The sequence below is a fragment of the Phocoena phocoena genome, chromosome 15, assembly GCF_963924675.1.
Source record: "Phocoena phocoena chromosome 15, mPhoPho1.1, whole genome shotgun sequence".
Classification (NCBI taxonomy): domain Eukaryota; kingdom Metazoa; phylum Chordata; class Mammalia; order Artiodactyla; family Phocoenidae; genus Phocoena; species Phocoena phocoena.
Window position 1 is genome coordinate 29,466,362 of NC_089233.1, and position 26,258 is coordinate 29,492,619.

A 26,258-nucleotide genomic window follows, 5' to 3' on the forward strand; every position below is an offset into this window, starting at 1 on the left:
CCCTTTGAGCACTTTCTTGCTTTCTGACGATAGGATGTTCCAGGCTCTCCTATTTTCTTTGCTACAGCTATTTCTCCAAGGACCCCTGGTTGCTTTTCCTGGAGAATTGTCTTTAGAAACCATCCAAGATGTGGATGCTATTTGCTCATTGCTACTGGAGTATCATTGCTTACAGGTTTGGGACAAATTTTAATGAGTGAACAAACTTTCCCCAGCCTCAGGCACTAAGGATATAGAAACTCATTAAAAATAATGTATCAGTTGCCTATCCCTGCCACCGATTATAGCTAGCATTTGTGGAATGCTTACTATTCGCCAGCTATTACCTGGTGCTTTTATGTGAATTACCTAATTTATGCTCTTCATCAATCCTGTCCTCTAGGTCCTACTATCTCTATTTTTGGATGAGAAAACTGCCTTTCACAATGATTAAACGACTTTCCTAAGGTCACACAGATAATAGCGAGGGAGCCAGACTGATGAACTTCGGCTGTCTGGCCCCGGAGCCTGAACTCTCATCCATAACATATGGTGCTAGCGATACCAAACTGATCTAGTTCCTGTCTTCCTGGAGCCCAACTTGGTTGGGACAACAGATACTGAAGAACGTAATTGCGATGTGATAAGTGCTACGACAGAAGAGGATCAGAGTGATAGGGGTCAGGAAAGAATTCCTGAGTAGGAGACACCCAGATTGGGGCAGGGTAGGGTGGAGGCAAGTAGCGTTTCAAACTGAGCAAACAGCCTGAGCAAAGCCTGGTGGTCAGAGGAGTTCCCTTATGAGGCAGGGAGTATTGTGATTTCTGTTTTGCAGGTCAGAAGACTGGGTCACAGAGAATGACTTGCCCAGGGTCTTAGGGCCAGTAAGTGGCAGAGCTGGGACTCCAACAAAGTCTGGTATAGGGCCTGGGCTTTTAACCACTCTGCTGTACACTGGGAGGCAGGATGCAAGTTATGCTCCTTTCACTGAGGCTCAGAGAGCCTTGCCCAGGGTCTCACAGCCAGCAGGCTCCACTGAATTCTTCTGAGCACAGGCTCTTTTTCTCCCAGTCACACTGCAGAAGCCTCAGGCCAGCCCACTTCAGGTGTTCCTTCCTGATGTCCCCTAAGACATTTCCTGCACGTTCCCCCTAGCTGTTTTCAGCGGCAGGGCCACTTCAGAGCTCTTTTGTCCCTAATTGCACAGGGCTCTCCCACTCAGCACTCAGTGGGTCTTTGCTCAGTGGCAGGGAGGAAAAAGTCTGTCCTTCAACCTTCCCCTCTCTACTCGCTCCTCTCCACAAGGCTGTAAGAATGATGGTGAAATCAAACAAACCTCTCAACTTTGCTCCAGGTCTCTCTCCTACTCTCCCAGCCAAATTCCTGTCTCACCTGGGATGGAACTTTCCACCTGTTGTATTTGGGAGCAGAAGGGTGGGAGCCAGGTGGCAAAGCAGATTCCCAGGCCCCTCCCTGACCTCCTGACTCAGAACCTGGAGGGCTGGGCCAGGGAATCTGTATCTTCACATTCTCACAGGATAGTAATTACATCCACTAAAGTTTGAGAACCACTTCTTAGAATGAGCAACTCCTCAAGACTGTTCTTGGCCCACTTTTAGTCACACTTGCCACATCCTCCCCACCATGAGCAGCTTTATGTCCACGGCATCCTCCGATATTCCATATGAAACATTCCCCAGTCTCCAGCTCCTATTTCTCCCTAAGTTCAGACACATGTATCTCAGTCGATGCTTATTGGGTTTTACCGCACTGCTGTCCTATGAACATAAAACTCATGTCCACAACTTTCTCCTCAAACCAGTTCCTGTCTCTGGAGTTCTCATCTCAGAGACTGACACCACCACTGCCGAAGAACTCAAGTCATCAATCTGAGCACAAGCCTTGCTTAGTTGTTTCCATCTCCCCTGTATCAGTTATCAATTGCTGTGTAACAAATTACCCCAATACCTAGTAGTTAAGACAACAATGGTTTATTATTTCTCATGACTCCTCTGGTTTTATCCAGGATCACTCATGTGGCTTCATTCAGGCAGGAGTTGACTAGAAAATCTAAGATTCTCACTTGTGTCTGCCTGGATTTCCCTCCACATGACCTCTCCCCACCATGTGGCCTCTCATCAGTCAGTGGTCCAGCCTGAGCATCTTTCCATTGCAGCTGGGCACGGCTGAGAACTGGCACAGGGTCACTCTCTCACATTCTGTTGGTCAGAGCAAGTCACAAGAGCAGCCCAGGTTCAAGGGGTGGGGAAACCGACACCATGTCTTGATGGGTGGAGTGGCAGGCAGGTACAGAGATGGGGGTAAGTGTTGGCGGCCACCGTGGTATCTCCCTTTACAGCCAATCATCATGTCCTGTAGCTTCCCCAGTGGGGGCTGTGGTGGCCTGGCTGCACAAGTGGCTTGATTCTTCGCCCCCCTCTTTATCTGTGCCCTTTGCTATCTAGCTTTGCAGTACATTCTGTTCTACCCTTGACTCTGGGCTCAGGCATGTGACTTACTTTGCTAATGAGATGTTAGCAAATGGGATCTAAGAAAAACCTCATAAAAGCCCTTGCCTGTTTTCACTTCCCTCTCCTGCCCCTCTGCCGTGGCTGTGAGGATATCTCTGGCCTAGCCTGATAAAGGTAAGACATGGAGATGAGCCGAGCACCCCCTCCCCAGTGGTCCCAGCCAAGGCCATCCCAAACCACTGACCCTGAGACACACAGGACCAAGAGCTGCAGACCCACAGATGACAACAGACGTATGAGTGAGTCCAGCCGAGTCCACAAGAGCCACCCAGCCAACCCAAAGACTCATGAGCTAAATAAACACTGCTTTAAACCACTGTGTTTGGGGTGGCGATATACAAGTCCCAGGCCACAACTTCCATCATTCCTACTGCCTTGGCTCAGGCCTTTGTCCTCCTGGGTCTGCAATAGTTTCTGTATCAGGCCAGGCTATGCTGTCAGACAAACATCCCCCAGGCTGCACAGGCTCAAGGCAGCAAGGTTTATTTTTCGCCCCTGTTCATATACAGCTTCGTCGGCAGAGGCCCCTGCTCACTGTAGCTCAGGGATACAGGCAGAGGCGCTGCCATCTTACGTTGCAGCCATCTGAACACAAGGCTTCAAAGGTGGAGAGTGTGAATTGTACGCTGCTGCTTAAATGCGTCCCCCCAGATGTGACACCTATTTGCTCACTTTCCCCTGGCAAGATTTAGTTCCATGGTCATACCCAGAGAGGCATAGGGAGTGGGCCTTGGACTGTCCCCTGTAGTTCCTCACAGGGTTTCTCTGCTCCTGACCTTTCCCCATGCAGATCACATGGTGTCACTCTGCTGCTCTTAAACCTTCAATGGCTCCCTATGGCCCACAGGCTAACATCCAATCTTCGCATGGTTTTCAGTGGCCTTGGTGACCATCTGACCACTCCAGGCTCATTTCTTTCTTTTCTTTTTTTTTTCTTAAACATCTTTATTGGAGTATAATTGATTTACAACGGTGTGCTAGTTTCTGCTGTATAACAAAGGGAATCAGCTATACATAAACATATATCCCCGTGCAGGCTCATTTCTTGCCCTGGGCCAGTGTGAAGGCTGGGCCCTAACCACTGAACAGCTGGCACTTCCCCGGGGACCCCAGCCCATTACTCTGTTGCTCACAGAGGTCATTCTGCCAGGAGTGTCCCCGCTACCCACCCCTCCCCCAGCCCTTGCCTGTCCGGCCATTACCCAGTGCCCCGGCCATTACCCAGTGCCCCGTGAGAGACCTCTGAGCACCATCTTCTCACAGATGCTGTTCCTGGCCTGTGGAAGCAACTGGTTCTCCTTTCTCGAGTACAGCGTGTTCCAAAAGTCTGAGCCCAGTTTTCTCCTTTAGGAACTTTTGAAGCATGAACAAACTTACAAAAACCAGCATTTGAAAGTTTACATTTCCCTTACATTCATTTCGCTTCCTGAGTTTGAAACAATAGACTTTAAATATTTTATTTCAGTCCCTCTTATGGCAGATGGCCATGATGACTAAAACAACAAAATGAAAATTTAGGGAGTTCCCTGGTGGCCGAGTAGTTAGGATTCTGGGCTCTCACTGCCAGGACCTGGGTTCAATCCCTGTTCGGGGAACTGAGTTCCTGCAAGCTGTGTGGCACGGGCGAAAAGAAACAACAAAATTAAAGTTGAAAAACGTGTTGTTGTAGATTCAAATAGCTAAAATTTTAAATGATTAAAAAAATAAGTTTGTAGGGGCTTCCCTGGTGACGCAGTGGTTGAGAGTCCACCTGCCGGTGCAGGGGACACTGGTTCGTGGCCCGGTACGGGAAGATCCCACATGCAGCAGAGCGGCTGGGCCCGTGAGCCATGGCCGCTGAGCCTGTGCGTCCAGAGCCTGTGCTCCGCAACGGGAGAGGCCACAACAGCGAGAGGCCAGGATTTGGGGGAGGGGTTAGGAGTGGGAGGGATGAAAAGCACAGGGGACTTCAGGGCAGTAGAACTATTCTGTGGGATACTGTAATGGTGGCCACAGGACATTACATTATGCATTTATCAAATCTAATAGAAGGTACAACATTAAGAGTGAACCCTAACTTAAACTATGGACTTTAGTTAATAATAATGTATCAATATTGGTTCACCAATGACAACAAATATACCACACCAGTGCAAGATGTTAATAATAATGGGGGCAACGGGGTGGGGGCAATATATCAGAACTTTCTGAAAGTTTTTTTTCTGTACACCTAAAACTGCTCTAGAAACAAAATTTGTTTATACTTCTGAAATTATTAGAGCTTAAATCTGCACTGAGACTGGTGGGACACTGGGTATATTCTTTCAACAGCAGGGTTTCTCAACCTGGCTACACATTATAATCACCTGGGGTATTTTATGCGCCGGTTCTCCTCCTCCACGTCAATTAAATCAGAAACTTGTGCGTGGGGCCTGGGCCTATAAAGAGGTTCTGAACCCAGTTTCCAATGTGGGTAGGAGGTGTGTGTGTGGGGTTCCCCATGCCAACGAAAAATGCCCTGGACACCAGATGGGTGTCCTACAAGTCAACAATTTTGATGCTATTGGAGTTAGCGTCAGATTCCACAGGTTAAGGGCTCAATCTTACAAGACTGCCCTCCAGTTGCAAGCCCAGTTGCCAGTTGCAAGCCCAGGTTGTTACCTGTGCTTCTGACTGACTGACTATAAGTCAGAGGTACCCATGACCTCCTCCCGCTTTGGATTCAATTAATTTGCTAGAGTAGCTCACAGAAATCAGAGAAATATTTTACTTACTAGATACCGGTTTATCCTAAAAGAATATAACTCAGGAACAGCCAGATGGAAGAGATGCACAGGGTAAGGCATGAGGAAAGAGCTCAGAGAGTCCAAGCCCTCTCCAGGGGCACCTCTCTCCCCAAATCTCCAAGTTTTCACCAAAACCTTTCCTTTTAATGGAGGCTTCATTACCCCGTCACGATTAAGTCATCAGCGATTGGTTCAGCCCCAAGCTGGGGAGGTGGGACTGAAAGTTCCAACCTTCCAATCGCTAGGTTGGTTCCCCTGGCAACAAGCCCCCATTCTTAAGTGAGGTCAATTAACATAACAAGAGACACCTTTATTGCTCTCCGCCCTTAGGAAATTCCAAGGATTTTAGGAGCTCTGTGCCAGACATGGGAAAAAAGACCAAATATATGTTTCTTATTATAAATCATAGTATCACAGCATGTTTAAAAAACTCCTCAGGGTTTCTAGCGATGGCACTACAGACTTCCATGGTTGGGATGGGTGAGATGGGTGAGGGCAGATGACACAGGGGTTTACAGCTCGTGTTCTGAAGTCAGATGACATGTGTTTAAATCCTGACTCTAATGACCTGAATAACACCGGGCACGTCCCTTCTGGTCTCCAGCCTCAGCCTGTTCATCTGTAAAATGGGGATAATAAGAGCAATTTCCGCACCTGGAATTCCCTGACGGTCCAGTGGTTAGGACACGGCACTTTCAATGCCGTGGCCCAGGTTCGATCCCTGGTCAGGGAACTAAGATCCCACAAGTCGCGAGGCACGGCCAAAAAAAAAAAAGAAAAAAAAAAGAGCAATTGTCCAATGATGTTGCTGTGGGGATAAAATAATTTCATTCATGCAAAGCACCAAGTACAGAGCAAAGGTCCAATACACAGTTGTGTTTAAGTAAACTTGGGGTTGTAGGTGAGAGTTGCAGAGGTGAGATCCTGCACCCTTGTTTACAGATGGGGGAACTGAGGCTTAGAGAGAGAAAATTGTCCCTAATCACAGAGCAGGTTAGTGAATGAAACAAGACTAGCACCTGGGTCAAACAGGTTAAGAATTTAGATGGTGATCTAGCAGGACTGGAGCATCTTAAGCACACTACAGGTGGTGAAAACGCTACCCTGTGAAACGCGCAGGAGATGCATGCAGTTCCACAATGTACCACCAGGTGGCACTCCTACCCCATCTATGACCAAAGTCAGGACGTGGAAAAAAATTTAAGTTCTGGAGTAGAGAATTTCCACCTCTTCCCTTGGATCCAGCAAAAATATCTAACGAAGATATTAGATATCTAATATCAGTTATATATCAAGCGCCTGCAGTGTATACAGGCACTTGATATATAACTGAGTCGAATACACTGCAGGCGCTTGATATATAACTGAGTCGAAAAGTAAGGTTCAGATCCATCATATATGGAGAAGTTGACTGGTTTGCTGGTTAAGAACGTGGATTTTTGAATGCCAGCCGTCTGCGTTCAAATTCCAGCTCCCCATTTACCAGCTTTCAAATCTTTTCTTCATGCCTTAGTTTCCTCCCCTGTAAAATGGCAACGATAATACCGACTCCCTCAGAGAATTATTGTTGGAAGGATTAAATAATATGAGTAAAACAAGTTTTTTGAAAATTCCTCACACATTTGTGCTGTATATAGGTGTTAGCAATTGTTAATTTCTCAAACAAACAGCTTTATTGATGGACAACTGATAAACAGACTGCACATATTTAAAGCGTACAGTTGATAAGTTTTGACTTATATATACTGTACCTGTGAAACCATCACCGCAATCAAGATAGTGAACACACAGATCATCCCCCAAAGTTTCCTCCTGACCTTTGCAAACCTGCCCCTGATCCCTGCCGGAAGTCACTGCCCTGTTTCCTGCCTCCATAGATGAGTGTGGATTTTCTAGAATTTTTATCAGTGGAATCATATGGTGTGTGCTCCTTTTCATCTGGCTTCTTTCAGCATGTTTATTTCAGGTTCATCCACGTTGTTGAGTGTGTGAAGTTCATTTCTTCTGGCTTCGGTGAAGTATTTCATTGTATGAGTACACCACAGCTTGTCAATCCATTTACCTGAAGATGGACATTTGGATTGCTTCCAGCCTGCGGGTGTTACAAATAAAGCTGCTGTGAGCATTGTTGTATAAGACTTCATAATGACACACACTGTCATTTGTCTGGAGTAAACGCCTAGGAGTGGGATGGTAGGAAACTGGTGAAGTGTTCTCCAGAGTGGCTGTCCATCCCCACCTGCAGTGTCTGAGCATTTTAGTTGCCCCATATTCTTGTCAACAGCGAGTGTAACCCGTCTTTTGGGTTTTTGGCATTCTAATAGGTGTATAGTGGCATCTTATTGTGGTTTTAATTTGCATTTCCCTAGTGAGAAATTATGTTGCCATCTTTTCAGGTGTTCATTTGCCATTGGCATATCTTCTTTGCCAAAGTGTTCAAATTTTAAGCCCGTTTAAAAAATTTTTGGTTGCTTAAGTATTGAGTTTTGAGAATACTGTATATGTTCTGGATACAGGTTCCTTATCAGTTATATGTCTGGCAAATATTTCTCCTAGTCTGTGGCTTGAGATAGAAAATTCCCTTACGAATGTCTTTTGAAGAGCTGTTCTTAATTTTGATGAGGTCCAGTTTATCAAATTTTTTCTTTTACGTATTGTGTTTTAGAAAACATACCTAAGAAATCTGCCTTACACAAGGTCACAAATATTTTCTCCCATGTTTCTTTCTAGAATTTTTATAGTTTTAGACCTTAAATTTAGGTCTATGACTCATTTGGAGTTAATTTTTTTGTATGTAATTTTTGTATATAGTGCAAGGTATGGGTTGAGATATATAGATATAGATATAGATATGTGTATATATATATATGTATATATATATATATATATATATATATATATATCTCCAATTGTTCCAGCATCTTTTGTTGAAAATACTATTTTTTCTCCACACAATTAACTTTGTACCTTTGCTGAAAGTCAACTGAGCATGAATATGTGGATATATTTCTGAATTCTTTATTCAGAATAAGATCTTTGTCTTTGTGCCAATACCATACTGTAGCTTTATAATAAGTCTTGAAGTCAGAGACCTCAAATCCTCCAACTTTGTTTTTCTTTTCAAAGTTGTTTTGGCTATTTAGGTCCTTTGAATTTCCATTTGAATTTTAGAATCAGTTAAATAATTTCTACCCCAAAAAGCCTGCTGGGATTTTGGTTGGATTTGCATTGAATCTAACCTTAATTTTGGGAAGAACTGACCTCTTAACAATATTGAGTCTCCTAGCCCACACACATGATTTATCTCTCTATTTAGGTCCTTCTAGATTTCTCTCAGCACTATTCTATAGTTCTGTTTCTCGGTCTTTTTTTTTTCTGTTTCATTTTGGGTAGTCTCTGTTGCTCTCTCTTCAACTTCACTAATCTTTTCTTCTGCAGTATTTAATCTGCCTTATTATAGACTGAATGTTTGTGTTGCCCCACTCTGCACACCCCAATTCATATGTTGAAGCCCTAACCCCCAATGTGATGGTATTGGAAGGTGGACCTTTGGGAGGTGATGAGGTCATGGAGAGGAGAGGGAGTCCTCATGATGGGATTAGTCTTTATAAGAGGAGACACTTAGCTTGCTCTCTCTCCACACAAGGAAAGGCCGTGTGGGAACACAGTGAGTGAGAAGGCAGCTGTCTTAAGCCAACTATAGAGACCTCACCAGAACCCGACCGTGCTGGCCCCAATCTTGGACTTTCAGCTTCCAGAACTGTGAGACATAAATTTCTGGTACTTATTTTGTGTCAGTTTATGGTATTTTGTATGGCAGCCTTGGTCGACTAAAACATACCTTTAACCTCATCTTGCACATTTTTCATCTCAGACATTGTGCTTTTCCTCTCCAGAAGTTCAACTCAGGTATTTTGTTTTGTTTTTTAATATCCTCCAAGTCTCCACTTAATGTGGCCAATTTTTCCTCTGTCTTCTTGAACACACTGATGTAGTTGTCATAAATTTTTCAGTGTTCTTGTCTGCTAATTCTATTATCTGTATCACTTCTGGCTTGGGTTCATTAGATTGATCCACCCCCACCCCCACCCCCCATTATGGGTCTTAGTTTCCTCCTTCTTTGCAGTTTTTTCAATCGTGATCCAATTTTTTATTGGATGCCAGATATTGTGAATTTTACCTTACTGAGTGCTGAAAATGTTTGTATTTTTACAAATATTCTCGATTTCTTTCTGGGACACCAGCAAACGGACTGAAAACAATTTAGTCTTTGGGGTTCTGCTTTTAAGCTTTATTAGGCAGGACCAGAGAGGTAATGAGTCTGGGACTAATTTTGCCCTAATACTTAGGCGACTTTGACTTGAGTCCTTCAGACTCTAGACACATTGGTGTCCCACCTGCCTGGCTTCCTTAACTGGAGACAGTCCCCCTCCCTGCACCATGGCCTGGAAACTCTGTCCAGGCGGTGAGCTGTCGTGGTTGGAGGACTCACCTCATTTGTTTCCCATCTCACAGGGAGGACTGTCCTTCATGCCTGATGTCCAGTGTCTTGAAAATCATCATTTCATATATTTTGAGTAGTTTCAGATGGGAGGGTACAGCTAATCCCTATTACCCAATCTTGGCGGGAAGTAGATGTCCTATTAGGTTATATATGTGAATATATTACACATGTACTGAGAAAAATTACAGTTGGTTGAGATGTGGAATGGTGGATAAGGAGGGCCGACTATAAATTATACTCGGATTTTCGGCCGTGTCGAGGGTCGGCGCCCCTGCCCCCCACGTTGTTCCAGGGTCGACTGTGTATATATAGCAGTATGGAAGGCTTAATCAAAAAATAAAAGTCTCCCCCTGTGCCTCTGTTCCACTCCTGTCCTTGTCCAAAGGTAATCACTCAGGCACTGGTTCCTGTGTATCTTTCCAGAAGTGTCTGTTCATATACAATTACCTACATATCTGCTCAAGTGGTACCACAGGGTATATACTCTTCTATATCTTGCTTTCTTCACTTACATTGATATCTCAGAAATCTCTTCATATCGGCAAATACAGGCCTAACTTATTTTTATGCTGCAGAGCTCTCCATAGAATAGGTGTCATATGTTTTATTTAGCCATCCTGTACTGAGGGCCATTGGTTAGCTTCACATTTTCCCTGCTACAATCAATGCAGCAGTGAGCACATATACGTGTGTTTTAGCACACATGTATGTGTGTATCCGCAGGTAGATTTCCAGAAAGATTGCTGAGTCGTTGGACACCAGCCAGGGCCAGTGCTCTAAGCACCAAAAAGATATCTTCCGAAATACAGAGTGAAAAAAAAAACCTATATTGTAGAATATAACTTCAGGTTTTGAATGATACAAACTGACACGGATGTTGAATTGAAAGCAGCTTCTTCCTGGATTTTTTTCTCTCTTTCCTGTGTGTGACCCTATTTTTCCAGTTTTCTAAGCACTGCTTTGGAGTCACCTCCAGTCACAGATTTTGGCTACGGGGAAGGACAAGTGACAGATTCCTATATACCTGCAGGGGGCGCCCAAGGAACGCTTGCTGACTTGTTGAGTTGATCGCTGCAGAAAGTTCTATCACTGGACAGCGCTGCTCCAGCCTTCACCTAAGACAGTCTCTCCAGGCCTTTCTTCTGCAGGCGGATGGATTTCACATTAAATTCACAGACGTGGAGCTGTCCCTTCACAGCCTGTGAAAGTCAGGCAGCCACACAACTACTGAGCCTGCGCGTCTGGAGCCTGTGCTCCGCCAACAAGAGAGGCTGCGATAGTGAGAGGCCCCCGCACCGCGATGAAGACTGGTTCCCGCCCCCCAACACAGAAAAAATAAATTAATTAATAAACTCCTACCCCCAACTTCTAAAAAAAGTCAGGCAGCCATCTCAATGCTGCAGCTGCAGGCAGAGATGGCAGTGAAATAGAGTTAGTAAGGGCTTCCCTGGTGGCGCAGTGGTTGAGAGTCCGCCTGCCGATCCAGGGGACACGGGTTCATGCCCCGGTCCGGGAAGATCCCACATGCCGTGGAGTGGCTGGGCCCGTGAGCCATGGCTGCTGAGCCTGCGCGTCCGGAGCCTGTGCTCCGCAACGGGAGAGGCCACAGCAGTGAGAGGCCCGTGTACCACAAAAAAAAAAAAAAAAAATAGAGTTAATGCAATGCTGGACCAGGGGTCCCCAATGATCGGGAGGTGGAGCTGGGGTGGAGGATTGCGAACCCCATTCCTGGGGTCAGTCGGGTCCCCTCTCCCCCATCTCCCCAGCCTCTCCTAGTCCACTTCCCGTAGGGATTTCAGAAATTGAATGAGTTTTCCATCAGCCGGAAAGAGATTGAAAGAATCTCTTTTACAAGAGATTGAAAAAAACATCTTTTAGTGGTTGATGAGGGATCTCTAACCAGTGACGTGTGTAGTATATTCAACACCCAGAGTAGACAATTTTTTTTAACACCTTCTTCCTCTATACAATAATATTCCCAGTAATAATTATATTCCTGGTTACTTTCTTAGTTTTGATACAGTTGACAGATACAAAGATTACATTTCAATTTTAAAGATACTGAGTTCAGTAAAAGATTTCATGCATGAACTAAAACGTCCACGTTCCAAACAAAAATATTACACCTTGCAGGTCACACTCTGGTTCACTGCTTTACATCCTAGACACAAATAAAAACTCCCAGTGTCACATAGAATGACAGAATGGAAGCAGTCCGTGTTCCGGTTTCATTTTCCCACCACGGCTAACCTTGTGTGTGCTAAGTCTACTGTCTGGATGCAGGGGTGCAAAGCACCCCAAGGGCTTGGAGACACTAACTGAGCCCAAAGAGAGAGTCAACAATTCCCAGGCGTTAGGAACTTACTGTCCAACCAAACGTGTGGCCCAGCCTGTGTGTGTGGTGGCTGACTGTGTAGTTGAGAGTTCCTTGAATTAACTTCTATGGATAATACAATATTTATTTTAAAACTAAGTAATAAAATGTGCTGATTTACATTTTATTAAAACTCAACAGTAATCAAAACAGAATTACCATAGGGCCCAGCAATTCCACTGTTTGGTAACTATTCAAGAAAATTGAAAACTTATGTCCACACAAAAACTTGTACAGAAATGTTCACAGCAATATTATTCATAATAGCCCAAAAGTGGAAACAACCCAAATGTTCATCAACGGATGAATGGCTAAACGAAATGTGGTCTAGACATGTGATTGGGATAGTATTCAGCCATGAAAGGGAATGAAGTACTGACACCTGCTTCACCATGGATGAACCCTAAAATCTCCACTGCCCCATGCTTTGGAAGTCACTGCTCAGGAGTTCCCTAACAGTCACACACAAAGTATTTGAGTATTTTCACGTTCTAAACTTTTAGAAGGTGATTCCTTGAGTCTTTTGGACTGAGCTGTCAGGTTTTACTATTCCTTTTTGCTGAGTTTTGGTTGAACCATGGCCAACTGTTTTGAATTTACCTTTCTCATTTAATGGCATCTGAAATTCTGTCACTTCATCTGTCCATCCATCCATCCATCTACGCACCTAGCCATACACCCATCTACCTATCCATCTATCCATCCATTTTTTTATTCATTTAACAAACCCAAATTGTGCACCTATTATACTCCAGGTATTATTCTAAGTGCTGTGGATACAAATATGAGCAAAAGCAAATAAGGTCCTTTCCCTCATAGGACTTATTTCAGGGCCCCACTACCCCAGGTGTGGTCTGTGGACCAGCCTCACCTGGGAGCTTGTAGGAAATGCAGCACCTCCAGCCCTGCCCCCAGCTCTACTCAATCAGAATATGCATTTTAACCCAATCCTCAGGTGAGTTGTGGACACATTCACGTGTGAGAGGAGCAGATTGAAAGGACTAGATGGGGAATAGAGTCCAGGTGAGACACACACAGTATTGTTTTTAGAACTTAAAACAAATGCATCATAAATAAACAAGACCTTGGGAAAAGCAATGGTTCAGGAGATGCTCTGATTCACCCCCTTAACCCTGGGTCTTCACATTTGGACAATCCACAGCATGGTACTTTTGTTTGCCTTTCTTATCACCCGGTATTCCTTTACATTGCTCACTGTGGTGGACAGAATAATAACCCCCCCCCCCCACCAACAGACTTCCGTATTCTAATGCCAGGAACCTGTGGATATGTTACCTTACATGGTAAAGGGGCCTTTGCAGGTGTGACTAAATTAAGGATCTCCAATGGGGAGATTACCATGGATTATCCGGGTGGGTCTGATGTGATTAGAAGGGTCCTGTAAGAAGGAAGCAGGAGGGTCGGGGGAGGGGGAGAGAAGATGCTAGCTGCTGGCTTTGAAGATGTGGGGAGAGGTCACAAGCCAAAGGATGCAGGCAGCATCTGGAAGCTGGAAAGGGCAAGGAATCGGATTCTTCCCGGAGCCTCCAGAAGGAACCAGCCCTCCTCACACCTTGATTTGAGCCCCTTGAGGCTCATTTTGGAATTCTGACCTCAAGAGCTGTAAGAGAATACATCTGTGTAGTGTCAAGTCATTAACTTTGTGGTGATTTGTGACAGCAGCCATAGGAAACCAATACACCACACTCACCTACAGCATGATTCCAGTTTCTTTTTTCTGAGGAAACATTGGTATATAACGTTATATTAGTTTCAGGTGTACAACCTAATAATTCAATATTTGTCTGCATTACAAAGTGATCACAGTAAGTCTAGTTACATGATTCCAAATTTAACAGAACGCTTTTTGATGGTCATAACAATCATAGCGTTTCTCTAGGTAATTAGTGTGACTTTAGAAAACGTGGACTTGGAGTCTGGCTTTTCCACTTCCTGGTAGGTGACCTTCGTGCCTCTTCTCTTGTGAAATGGGGAGGGGGGTGGGCTGAATCACGGTCTTCCCACTGTGCTCTGTGGAGCCCTAAGGACTTGGGGGAAGGGACCCCCCCCACCTCTGGCTCCCTCCAGCCAGAGCACCTTAGGGCTCTGTGTCACGTGCCCTGCTTCTGTGCAAGAGTTTATTTGAAGACAACCTTCCATATTAGAGTGTTTTAAAACCACTGCATTTAAAAAAACCGCTTATAATAAAATGTTGGCAGAAAAATAGAAACTCGACTTCACTGAGATGTTCTCTGAGCTCCCTGCCAGCCCCACTGCAAAGTACATCTATGGCTTTTATCTGGCTCTCCTTATCCTCAGGGGAAGTGGCACTACCTGAGCCATTTCCCAAGACTAGCTGTGTGCCCTTGGGCAAACAAATGCACCTCTCTGAGCCTCAGTTTGCCCCCCTGTAAAATGAGGGCTCGAATAACACCACCTCCAGGCGTGAGCAAAAGGATTACATGAAATGATGTGGCAAAGTGTAGTCTAATAATAATAGTAACACCAATAACAACTGTTGATCACCCACTAGGTGCTAAGTACCTTGTTCTGCGTTTACTTGATTCTCACAGCGTCCGAGGGAGGCACAATCCTGGGCATTTTCCAGGCTGGGAGAGGGGACGGAGCTGGGATTCCACTCGAGGGAAAGGCCTCTTCTGCCCGGAGAGCACTGAGCAGATTTCCTCACAGGCAACCTTCCTGGCCATGGGAGCCTCTCAACCGCTGTCACTGACTCAGAGACTGACATTTCGTAAGCGGGTTGGAGTGGAGGCCAAGGCAGTGATCTGCAGATCTGATCAAGCCTCTCCCCTACTCTCCACACCTGTTAGCACAAGTTTGTGTGCCCCATGCACAGTGAGGCCAAACAAACCGAAACGCTGGAGTTTGGAGCAGAGAAAGGTTTATTGCAGGGCCATGCAAGGAGACAGGTGGCTCAGGCCCCCCCCAAAACCCCGAGCTCTCTGAAAATTTTTGGCAAAGAGTTTTTTCTTTTTGCGGTACGCGGGCCTCTCACTGCCGCGGCCCCTCCCGCCACGGAGTACAGGCTCCGGACGCGCAGGCTCAGCGGCCATGGCTCATGGGCCCAGCCGCTCCGCGGCATGTGGGATGTGGAATTCTCCCAGACCAGGACACGAACCCGTGTCCCCTGCATCGGCAGGCGGACTCTCAACCACTGCGCCACCAGGTAAGCACTGGTCTGTGTTTTGATTGTGATGCTATGGCCCCAGCTGGGGCAAGTGAGCAGGGGTCCCAGTGAGGCCCCACCCCCCCAGGCTTTATGACAACAGTGCCGAGTCATAGAGGTTCTGCCCATCCCTCAGAGAAGCCCCTTCCCCTTCCTGTGGTGCCTTGGCCCCCTTAGGTACAGTTTTGCCCTAGCGGAGCTGATGGTGGAAGATGGAGTTTCTTGGAACCGCTCAGACTGCCAGTTACTGTGGCCCCAAGAAAGCCTGTGGCATCAGCACGCTGCCCCCGGTTGCGCCGGCCCCGGTGAGCCAGGGGTGTTACCCGCCCTATTACCTGCCTGGGTACCGCTACCTGAACTCATGGAGACCCAGCCTCTTCTACAAGGTCTCCAACACCCAGACCTGCCTGGACGAGGGAGCCACGTGCCGCAGCGCCCTGCGGCCGCCCACCACCCTGCCGGCCGTCCGCTCAGCGCTCTTCTGTCGCTACAGGCCCCATGACTGGGACCAGTCTAACCAGCTGCAGATACACACGGCCGAGGCCTCGCGGCTGTGGGCCAATCAACTGATGGGCGACTCCATGCGGCTCATGCAGAACAAGGACCAGCTGACGCGCCAGATGCAGGAGGGGACCTGCCGGAACCTGGGCCAGAGGCTGTCGGACATCGGCTTTTGGAAGTCGGAGCTGAGCTATGAGCTGGAGAGGCTTCTGAACGAGAACCACAGCCTGGATGAAGTCAAGAGGCGGCTGGAGTGCGCGGCCGAGGAACTGAACTGTCCACTGCAGGTGGGTGTGGGGTGCGGAGGGGGGGCCTGATGGCCGCTGGGATACCACGCCTGCAATGCAGCCCCCCACACTCTCCTTGAGTGAAGATCAAGGTGATGGGCGCCGCACAGCTCAGTTTGAGCTGCATCGTCATCTATAATCAGCTTTAAGCTAAAATTATAACTTTTATTATATATTATAGAATTTTATATAATTATATAATTTTATTATATATTATATAAATTATATATATATATAAAACTTAGTCAATTGACAATAATCCCAGTCCAATCAGGGTTCCTCAGACTGAATGGAATTTCCTTTTCTCCTTGGGGTTACATCAAAATCACAGGGATTTCATAAAGACATCACAAGCCTGTGTGTTAGTGTATGTGATGGTCTTTAGAAGATGTGTTTCAAATAACTGCTCTATTTTTCTCTGTAGCCCTTAAGACCTGCTAACATACTGTACAATGTACTTCTTGTTTTGCTCTACACACTAGAATATAGGCACCATGAGGGCAGGGATTTGTCTGCTTTTTCACCAAGGACTGCTGTTCAGCTGTGGGGGACCAGTATGTCTATGCTGGTCCTCAATGAGCCGTGTCTGTGCTGACTGCCTGTCATCTAGACCAACGTTCTGAATGTCTTCCCATCCTGGCACAGTGTGTGGCACACAGCAGGCACTCAAGAAGTATTTGTTGAATAAATAACTGAATGTGGACATCCTCCACACTTTGGTTTCCCAGTCTCCAGCCATATCCTGGAGCAGTTAGGATAGCTTTAGGCTGCATGTAAACAGCTATCTGAGTACAGCAGCTCAGCCAAATAGGAATTTCATTTTCTGTTATGAGAATTCCAGAGGAAAAGAGAAGGGTGCTGCACCCTCCACGTGATGCCAGAAGGGACCCAGCCTCCTCTCTGCTTGGCCATCCTTAACACGGGGCTTTTGTCCTACTACTTTCAAGGACGTTTCAGATCTCATATTGCAAACTCCCGCTTGCCAGGAGCATTTGGAAATTCTCAGTCGAGGCAGGAGGATGGGGTAGGGAAGGGGCAAAATGCCAACTGTGTCTGTCCCTTTTTATCAGGGAATATCAATTTTCCAGAAGGTCCATTATGTGAATCCATTTTTAGCCCATTTGCCAGAACTCACATGGGCTCCCTGGGTGCAAAGGAGTCTGGGTAAGTGAGCATTTTTCACTGGGTCCTGGAGCGGACACTGGGTGAGGAACTGGTATTATCTGCCTTTGCGGTGGGAGATCATTGTGGCCACACGAGATGATGTTCTGCTTCTCCCTGGAGTGTGTGCGAATGCAGAAGCCCTGCCTGCAAACCTCCTGCAGCCGCGCCTGCTCTGTGTCTGGCGTGGGGGCTTCTGTAGGAGAGGCCCTACCTCCATGTTTCCCCTGGAGACAAGGCACAGGTTCTGACCACTATGGGATGGGGGTCCCTACTGTTTCCCTATGCCCCCATGTTCCCCCCTGGAAGGACAGTGGGCAGGGCTGCTGCTCAGAGACCCAAAGCAGAATCTGAAATCTAGCGCTCCTCCCCTCTCCCCGACTCTCTCCTCACTCCCGCAGCCTGTCTGGAAAGCCCAGCTCTGCCCCATCACGTGGCCCCCTGTGACAGCCACAAGGGGGCACAGGGACCAGAGGCATCTCACTTCCATCCACTTGTCTCCAACTCCAAGGTTACCACCTCATTCCAGGTGCCTCTCAATGGACAATGGTGACGGCCTCCTTCCTGGCCTCCTGACCTCTAGCCCCTCCAACGCATTTTCCAGACAACAGCCAGAGGGATGGTTTTAAATATTAAACTAGATCTCTGCACCTCCCCGCTAAAACCCCCTCAATGGCTTCCTAATGCATCCTAGTTAACATCTGAGTTCCTTGTCACAGGCCCAATGGCTTCCTGTCTGCTGCTCCTCCTACCCCAGGGCCTTTGCACTGGCTGTTCCCTCTTCCTGGTGCATTATTCCCATTCATTTCTGCTGCTTCTCATAATTCAGGTTTCGGTCTGCCACCTCCTTAGAGAAGTCCTCCCTGACCACCCTGCTGGTTATTCCCCACCCACCCACAACTCCCTATTTTCATCACAGCCCTTATCACAGTCAGAAACGATTGAGTTTCTTTCTATGTTCATTTGTGTGTGTTCTCTCTCTTCTGTTAGAACTCCATAAGAGCAGGGACTCTTTAGTTCACTGCAGTGTCCCCAGTGTGACACAGAGAAGGGGGCAGTAAATTCTTGTGGCATCAAGTGCTCACCCTCCTTTCTGAGTTCCCAGATACATTTGCATCCCAACACCGGATGCCGTGCTCCCCTGCCTCCTTCTCACTGCCGCTGCTCTTCGTGACATCACAGGCCAGTGACCCATCACAATTCTTTGACAGTCTGCTGCTGCAGGAGCTCCACCAAGCAGCCACTCCCCTGGCTTCTGTTCTGCTCTGTTCATGTCCGCATGACGGTTATAAGGTCCATGTGGCAGTGTTGCCTGGGTCTCACTTGGCCTATGTCACTTTCCAAAGCTCTTCCCCCATTTAGAGATCTCCAAAAAGGGTGTTCATATATATTCACAGGTAATTCTTACTGACAGTATTCTAAGCGCTTTACATTTGTCAAACTGACCTAACCAGCATGGCCAGCTTGAGATGTGCACCGATTTTGCACCCATCTATCATCTCAGCATCCCACAGCCCTCACTGATGGAGAAGGGGATGCAGAAGCCCACCCAAACGCACAGTGATGGGGCCACATGAAGCATCCAGGTTTCCCAGGAATGAAACAGACCACGGCAAAGGTAGATGTGAGTCAATTCTGCTCACGGTCTACATACAGCTGCAGGGAGAATACATGATTCCCTACGCCCCCTACAGGTGGCCCTGGAGTGTCTGTACCAGCGAGAGAAAAGGATCGGGATTGACTTGGTCCATGACAACGTGGAGAAAAATCTTATCCAGGTAAGATATGACCCCTGGGTCTGGCCAGCCCCCTGAGGGAGGAGGGAAGGCCAGCTGGTCAGAGAGGTTTCTGAGCTGCCTGTCAGGAGCAGAAGACACATGTGCCACCCCATGCAAAATTAGGGCTCAGAAAGCGCGGGTGGGGGCCTAGGTTGCAATTTAGAAACAGTGAGAAAGGAGGTCATTTGACCCTCAGTCTTTTCCTCTCCAAAATGGGCATCATAATAGTAATACCAATAAATAACAAAAGTAACAGCCAGTGTTTATTGAGCACCTGTTATATGCCACACACTGTATCACTTCATATGTATTATTTAATTCAATGATAAAATATGAATGTATCATATTTTATGATAAATAAAGGGTCTATGAACGAACCCTTGGTGCATAGTAGGTACTGCATTTTCTTTTACTCTGGAAGTATATAAAAAGAAAGGACAGTAGGGCAAAGAATGTGCAGCTTCCACAGTCGACCCTCAGGTGCCTGGCCCGGGGATCATGCTGGTCGAGGCAGGAAATGGACCCCCACCCTGACATTTCACCTTGTGGGATGGAGGGTGGGCAGTGAGAGGTGAGGGTGGAACACTGGCCTGGGAGGCAGGAGGCTGTGAGTTTCTAAGGGGCCTCACTCTTTCTGACATCTTTCATTGCAGGAAGTAGATTTGCTAAAATGTTGCCAAGAACAGATGAGAAAACTAGCTCAGAGGATTGACATCCAGATGCGGTAAGAGCTGCTTACTCTCCCTTTTCTTGGAGTTTTGTTTTGGGTCTCCCAGGTTTCAGGGGTCCCGCGTCTCCAGGTGGTTCTTTCGATCAGTGGTGTACTGGTAAGCTTTTAACAACCAGCTCTCCAGGAAAAGAAAAAAGTCCTGATCTGTCGCATTTGTCAGTTTCAGCGAGGTAAGTGCTACCACCATGGCTGATCTCAGTCTATCAATATGATGTTACTGAGATGCACACTCGATTTTCATGAGTCAGTACAGCATTGGTGGTTCTTGTTTGCGGTGAGAGCCTTGGCAAAAGAAATTGGCCTCACTGAGGCTCCTCTTAGCCTGTGGCTTCCCCATGCGAGTCCTGAACTTTGGAACATGGCAGAGAGGGGGTGGCATTGGGCATCAAGGTGAGGGGCCCGGGCCTCTCCAGAGGGGAGCTGGTGGACACCTTGAGCCACTGTTCCTTTTCGTCTTCAAAGGAATCAGCTTTTTGTTCTTGAGAGATTATGTAACTGGTATCATGACAAGGCAGGAGGCTCCCCCATAATTAAAGGGAGGCTTGAGTTTTACCGGGCTTGGGACCCATAGATGAGCCCTTGGCACCCAGTTCACCCGGAGGCAGCAGCCTTCCCGCCTGGCCCTTGAGCTGGGCACTTGTCTTTAACACTTGCAGGCAGGCTGCTCTGCCGGTTTCTCCTTCTTGTTTACTCAGATATAGCTAACAAGACAGGCTGGCAACCTGGCCAGGGCTGCCCCTTCCCGCTGTGTGGAGGACGTAGGCAGCTTGCACGGGATGCTAAGGGGTAAGGAAGCTTGCAGATAGGCTCCGGGAGCTTGGTGCCCTGGTTTGTTCTTTCCCAGAAACAGCAGTCGCCCCTACCTCACACACACACACACACACACACACACACACACACACACACACACACAGCAGCCCCTCAACTCCACTGAGGCTGTAAGAATGGGTGGCAGAGGTAGGAGAGAATTATCCTGTAAAAAGAAAATAAAGAGCATCCAGGACAGTGTTGAAAAGCTGCCTGCAGATCTAAGGGTGTGGTCAGGGGCAGATGAGTTGGGAAAACCCAGGGAGACAGAGGTGGAGAAAAGTGGAAATGAGCTGCGAATGCAGCAGTGACTGAGGTGACAGTTGAATGGATGAAAGCACGGTTGAGTTCCATCATTACGTGCCTCTGTCTTGACTTCTGACATTCCGACCTACCACTTGGACTATGTTTGCCTAATATTCGTCTATACATTAATCCACTTAAAAAACCCTTCGATACTTGTGCTTAAACAGGAACGTTTTAACAAAGGGAGTTCCTTGGGCAAGCAAATGCCTTTATTGTGTTTTTCTTGCCCTATGTTTACAGTCACCTATTTTTTGGCAAAAGAGCATGGTTTTCCATCTGTGGTTGACATGGAGCTGTGACAAAACTTGGTGTTAGAGTGACGGGAGGGCTGAGGTTTGGGAAATGGGACAGTTTGAGCCGGAAGAGTGAACAAAAGCCCACACTTGAAATTGGGGGGCTGGACCCCAGAAGGGAAATCTTGAAACTGGGGTGGGTGGAGCGCTGCTTGTGCAGGAAAAGTAGAAAGATCAAGACGGTCTCATTGACTGGGAGACACAGAATGAGAGACACAGTGAACTCTGATGTCAGAGGGAAAAAGAGACAGAAAGAGAAAGACCCGAAGCCATAAACAGAGAGAGATGAGTAGAGAGACAGAGGGACAGAGAGTTTCACAGACATGCCAGATAGAGAGAGAAATCAAGAGGTGAGAGAGATGAAGAGATGGAAAGGGACAGACACAGAGAAAGAGGAAAAGAGAGGAGGAGAGGCTGGGAGGAAAGCAGTGGAGGCAGTGTGGGTGGGGAGGGGATGAGAGCGGGTGGAAGGGACTCTCCTCTTTGCCAGGACCAGAGGCCCAGTCACCCTGGAGAGAGGCCCTTTGACCTTGGGCGGCGGCCCCTTTTCAGAGGACACCTGTCATCTTGCAGGGAGGAAGCTCTTGCTGCGGGGGGCAGCCTAATTAGCCTGGAAGTGGCCAGAACCTCATCAACAGGGCAGAACTCAGTGTGACCTTGCCCTTGGGGAAGCTCTGCCGATGACCTGCTAGGGTGGCCGCCCTGGCCCCGGACAGGTGATGGGCTGTTGACTCATGGTTTTCTAGGCGAGGCCTGAGGCCTGCATCTGCTCAGAGCTGTGTCCTCACCTCACCAGGTGCCCCAGCAAAGCAGAAAAGGCTTTCCTGACTGGGCAGGAGCCAGGCTCAGGCTTTTCCTCGTGGGCTGACAGCAGGGCGAGTCTTGGCACTGGCCAGGCTCTCCATCTGGGGGAGATGGGGCCATCGTCTCCCTCCCCAGGCCTCATTAGCCAGGGCCAGGAGGCTGGACCAGCTGACCTGGGATTCTGAGGCCCCAGGTTCCCCTCTGATGCTCTGGCACGTTTCTCTTCTACATTCTGGTCTTTCTTCACACTCCACCTCATGAGGCAGGATGGGGCCCCATTTCCCCATGGCTCTGCCAATTCCAAAGGCCATAAGGGCCCCAGGATGGCTCTCCTTGCTCCAACATGACCCTCTGTGCATCCTGATGGGTGAAGACCCAGCATGAGGATTTAATTTCTTTGTTCCTAGCCTGTTTGAAACCTCTCACCAGCTTTCAGCATCCATAGCAGAAAAAGAACGTGGCAGAAAGCTAGAGACAGGCTTGGGAGAGGTAGAGAGAGACATACACTGAGGCCCCGAGACAGAGAGAAACCAAGCAAGAGGAGGCAGAAGGAGATAAAGATGAGAGAGACAGAGGGACAGAGACAGGGAGAGGAAGGGAGATGCCAATGCAAGGGACACGGGTTCGAGCCCTGGTCCGGGAAGATCCCACATGCCGCAGAACAACTAAGCCCAAGCGCCACAACTACTGAGCCTGCATGCCACAACTATGGAAACCCCGTGCCTATAGCCCATGCTCTGCAACAAGAGAAGCCCCTGCAATGAGAAGCCTGCACACCGCAACGAAGAGTAGCCCCCGCTCGCCGCAACTAGAGAAAGCTCGCGCATAGCAATGAAGACCCAATGCAGCCAAAAATAAAATAAAAAATTTTAAATTTTATAAAAAGAAAGTAAGAGAAAAACCAGAGCCTAATAAAAATAAATAAATAAATAAATGGTACAAATGAACTTATTTACAAAACAGAAATAGAGTCACAGATGAAAAACAAACTTATGGTTACCAGGGGGGAACGGAAGGAGGGATAAATTGGGAGATTGGGACTGACATATACACAGTGCTATATATAAACTAGATAACTAGTAAAGACCTACTGTATAGCACAGGGAACTCTTCTCAATACTCTGTAATGACCTATATGGGAAAGGAATTTTAAAAAGAGTGGATAGATCTATATGTGTAACTGATTCACTTTGCTGTATAGCAGAAACTAATACAACATTGTAAATCATCTACACTCCAATAAAAATTTTTTTTAAATAATAAATTAAAAAAAAAAGACATCAAGATAAAACTCCCAATCAATGCTTATGCGTCTTTAATATCCTTTTTTCAACCAAAAAAGAAACAGAGAAAGTTTCAGGCTTAGAACCTACTGGAGACAACAGATTCTAGCTAGCATTCTGTTAGTGTTTACTTTGCATTTAGGTTTGGAAACAGTTACTGGTTTTCTTTTAAAGACAGTGATGTAGATTTTTCCTTTTGAAATACATTTATTTATTTATATTTTAAACATCTTTATTGGAGTATAATTGCTTTACAGTGGTGTGTTAGTTTCTGCTTTATAACAAAGTGAATCAGCCATACATATACATATATCCCCATATCTCCTCCCTCTTGCGTCTCCCTCCCTCCCACCCTCCCTATCCCACCCCTCTAGGTGGTCACAAAGCACTGAGCTGATCTCTCTGTGCTATGTGGCTGCTTCCCACTAGCTATTTTACATTTGATAGTGTATATATGTCCATGCCACTCTCTCACTTCATCCCAGCTTACCCTTCCCCCTCCCCATGTCCTCACGTCCATTCTCTACATCTGTGTCTTTATTCCTGTCTTGTCCCTAGGTTCTTCAGAACCTCTTTTTTTTTTTTTTAGATTCCATATATATGTGTTAGCATACGGTATTTGTTTTTCTCTTTCTGACTTGCTTCACTCTGTATGACAGACTCTAGGTCCATCTACCTCACTACAAATAACTCAATTTTGTTTCTTTTTATGTCTGAGTAATATTCCATTGTATATATGTGCCACATCTTCTTTATCCATTCATCTGTCGATGGACACTTAGGTTGCTTCCATGTCCTGATTATTGTAAATAGAGCTGCAATGAGCATTGTGGTACATGACTCTTTTTGAATTAGAAATACATTTATTTATGTATTTTATTTATTTATGATTGAAAAAAGAAAATTAGCAGGTAAATAATAGTACAGGTACTTTGGGAATATGGCAAGAATCATGAAAGTGGGTCTCCAATGTCTGGAGTCTTGGCACACAGTGACATTTAAGTCTAAACTTCTCAGCCAAGATACCAACCCTTCAGGCTCAAGTCCTGGCCCCACCCCATTGTGTTCTCCTCACCTGGCTCAGTCCCAGACTCCACCCACTCCCTGACTCTGCCCACTCCTTGACCCTGCCCAGGCCATGACTCTGCCCAGTCCCTGAATCTGCCCAATTCCTGACCCTGCCCAGTCCATGACTCCATCCACTCCCTGACTCCACCCAACCCTTGACCCTGCCCAGTCCATGACTCCACCCACTCCCTGACTCCACCCAGTCCCTGATTCTGCCAGCCTTTTGAGCTGCTTATGGGTCCCTAAATACCTGGATGTCTCTAGCTTCTCTGCTTTTGCACATGTGGTAGCCTCAGCTTTGAATTCTCATCCCCCCAACCCAACTTTGTCCATAATATCTGCTCCTATTGTTATGAAAACCCAGCTCAGACACTTTCTGGGGAAGCCTTCCCTGATCACCCCTCACCCAGAGTTAATGGCTTCCTCCTCTGTGTTACTGTGTATCCTTTTTGAACCTGCGCTGTTGCTCTTTACATTCTTTCTTTATTTTTTACTGTATTTATTTACACAAATCCGTGAGCAACTTGAAGGTAGTGACTGAGGCTTATTTATGTCTTTTCCCTCTGTGCCTGGCATAGCATCAGACACAAGGATTTGTGAACCAATTTAAATTGAAACCTGGCTTTGCCCAAAGTGTGAATTCGTATCTTCTATATTAGGTCGGCAAACTACAGCTGGAGAGCCAAATCTGGCCCACCACCTGTTTTTGTAAATAAAGTTTTATTGGAACACAGCCACAACCATTCATTTACACATTATCTATGCCTGTTTTCCTACGTAGTTGAGTAGTTGCAAGAGAGACCATATGACCCGCAAAACCTAAAATATGTAGTATTTGACCCTTTACAGTAAATGTTTTCTAAGTGACAACAGGTCTGCTTGGATTAGGGGGAGGGTGGGGTAGTGCAGGGAGGCCCTGGGTGTGCGGGGGGGCATCAGGGTGGGAAGAGGGCTGGAAGCCACTGGGGGTGGACAGAGCACCCTCCTGGGGGTCCAGAGACTTGGCTTCCAGCAGTGGCTCTGCACCGTCCTCCCCTGTGACCTTGGGTGAGGGACGCTGGGTGAGTGCACAATTTGGGGACATGTCCTTGCCCCCACAGGGATAACCGGGATGCTCAGCATGTCCTGGAGAGGGACCGCGAGGACAAAAACTCAGCCGAGTTCATCGATGAGAAGTGCCTTAACCTACGGAACACATCAGATTGCATCAGCTTCTTCCACGGCGTGGAGAAAATTGATGGCACGTAAGTACCGGGCTGCCAGTCTTCACCTGGCCGTGCCCGAGGACAGCAGGGGTTTCTGGGTCTGATCCTGCTAAGGAAACGTAAAGGGGCATCGTGCACCAGTCAAGTGTGAGGCTGTGTGGTTAAGCGGGGATCCTGAGTTACAAGCTACAGAAACCGTTTCTGGCTAACTTAAGATGGAATTTACTGGAAGGCTGTTGGGCAGCCACTGGCTCCAGGGGAAGGCTGGAGGGGAGGTTCTGGCAGCCTGAAGGAGCCAGTGAGAGAGAGCTAATCGGCCTTGTTGTTGGAGCACCACTGTCTTTCCACGTTTGCCCCACTTCACCCAAGATCCCAATTCCAGCAAGAGAGGGCAAGATATTGGCTCGTGAGGGTCCCACAGCTGCTGCTGCTGACGCACCTGGATTGGCAAGTCCACCAAACAAATTCCAAGAGGAATTTCCAGAAGGAGGAGGAATTCAAGTTTGGCTGGGAGAGCCAACTGATGCCTGCCCATGCTGGCAGTGGCTTAAGAGTGGATTCTGGAGCCAGGCTGTCTGGCTTCAAATCCAGCCTCCACATTAACCCTCGGGACAAAGGATTTAATTTCTCTGGGCCCCGTTTCATCACCTCTACCACTGGGATAAAAATAGCACCCACCTCCCAGAGTTGCTGTG

At 47.1% G+C, this 26,258-nt stretch overlaps 1 protein-coding gene and 1 non-coding gene across 2 annotated transcripts in view; both read left to right on the forward strand.

Moving 5' to 3' along the window:
* Window positions 1–5,936: 5,936 nt before the first annotated feature.
* On the forward strand, window positions 5,937–6,008 carry TRNAE-UUC (transfer RNA glutamic acid (anticodon UUC)). Its single transcript has one exon. It is a non-coding gene; the product is annotated as a tRNA-Glu (tRNA).
* Window positions 6,009–15,474: 9,466 nt separating this feature from the next.
* Window positions 15,475–26,258, forward strand: part of TEKT5 (tektin 5) — a 39,044-nt gene continuing 28,260 nt past the window's right edge. The window contains exons 1-4 of the mRNA XM_065893375.1: window positions 15,475–16,128; window positions 18,984–19,067; window positions 19,721–19,791; window positions 25,459–25,602. Of these exons, the coding sequence (XP_065749447.1) occupies window positions 15,553–16,128; window positions 18,984–19,067; window positions 19,721–19,791; window positions 25,459–25,602 (875 nt within the window). The 5' untranslated portion in view covers window positions 15,475–15,552. The remainder of the gene's footprint in view (window positions 16,129–18,983; window positions 19,068–19,720; window positions 19,792–25,458; window positions 25,603–26,258) is intronic.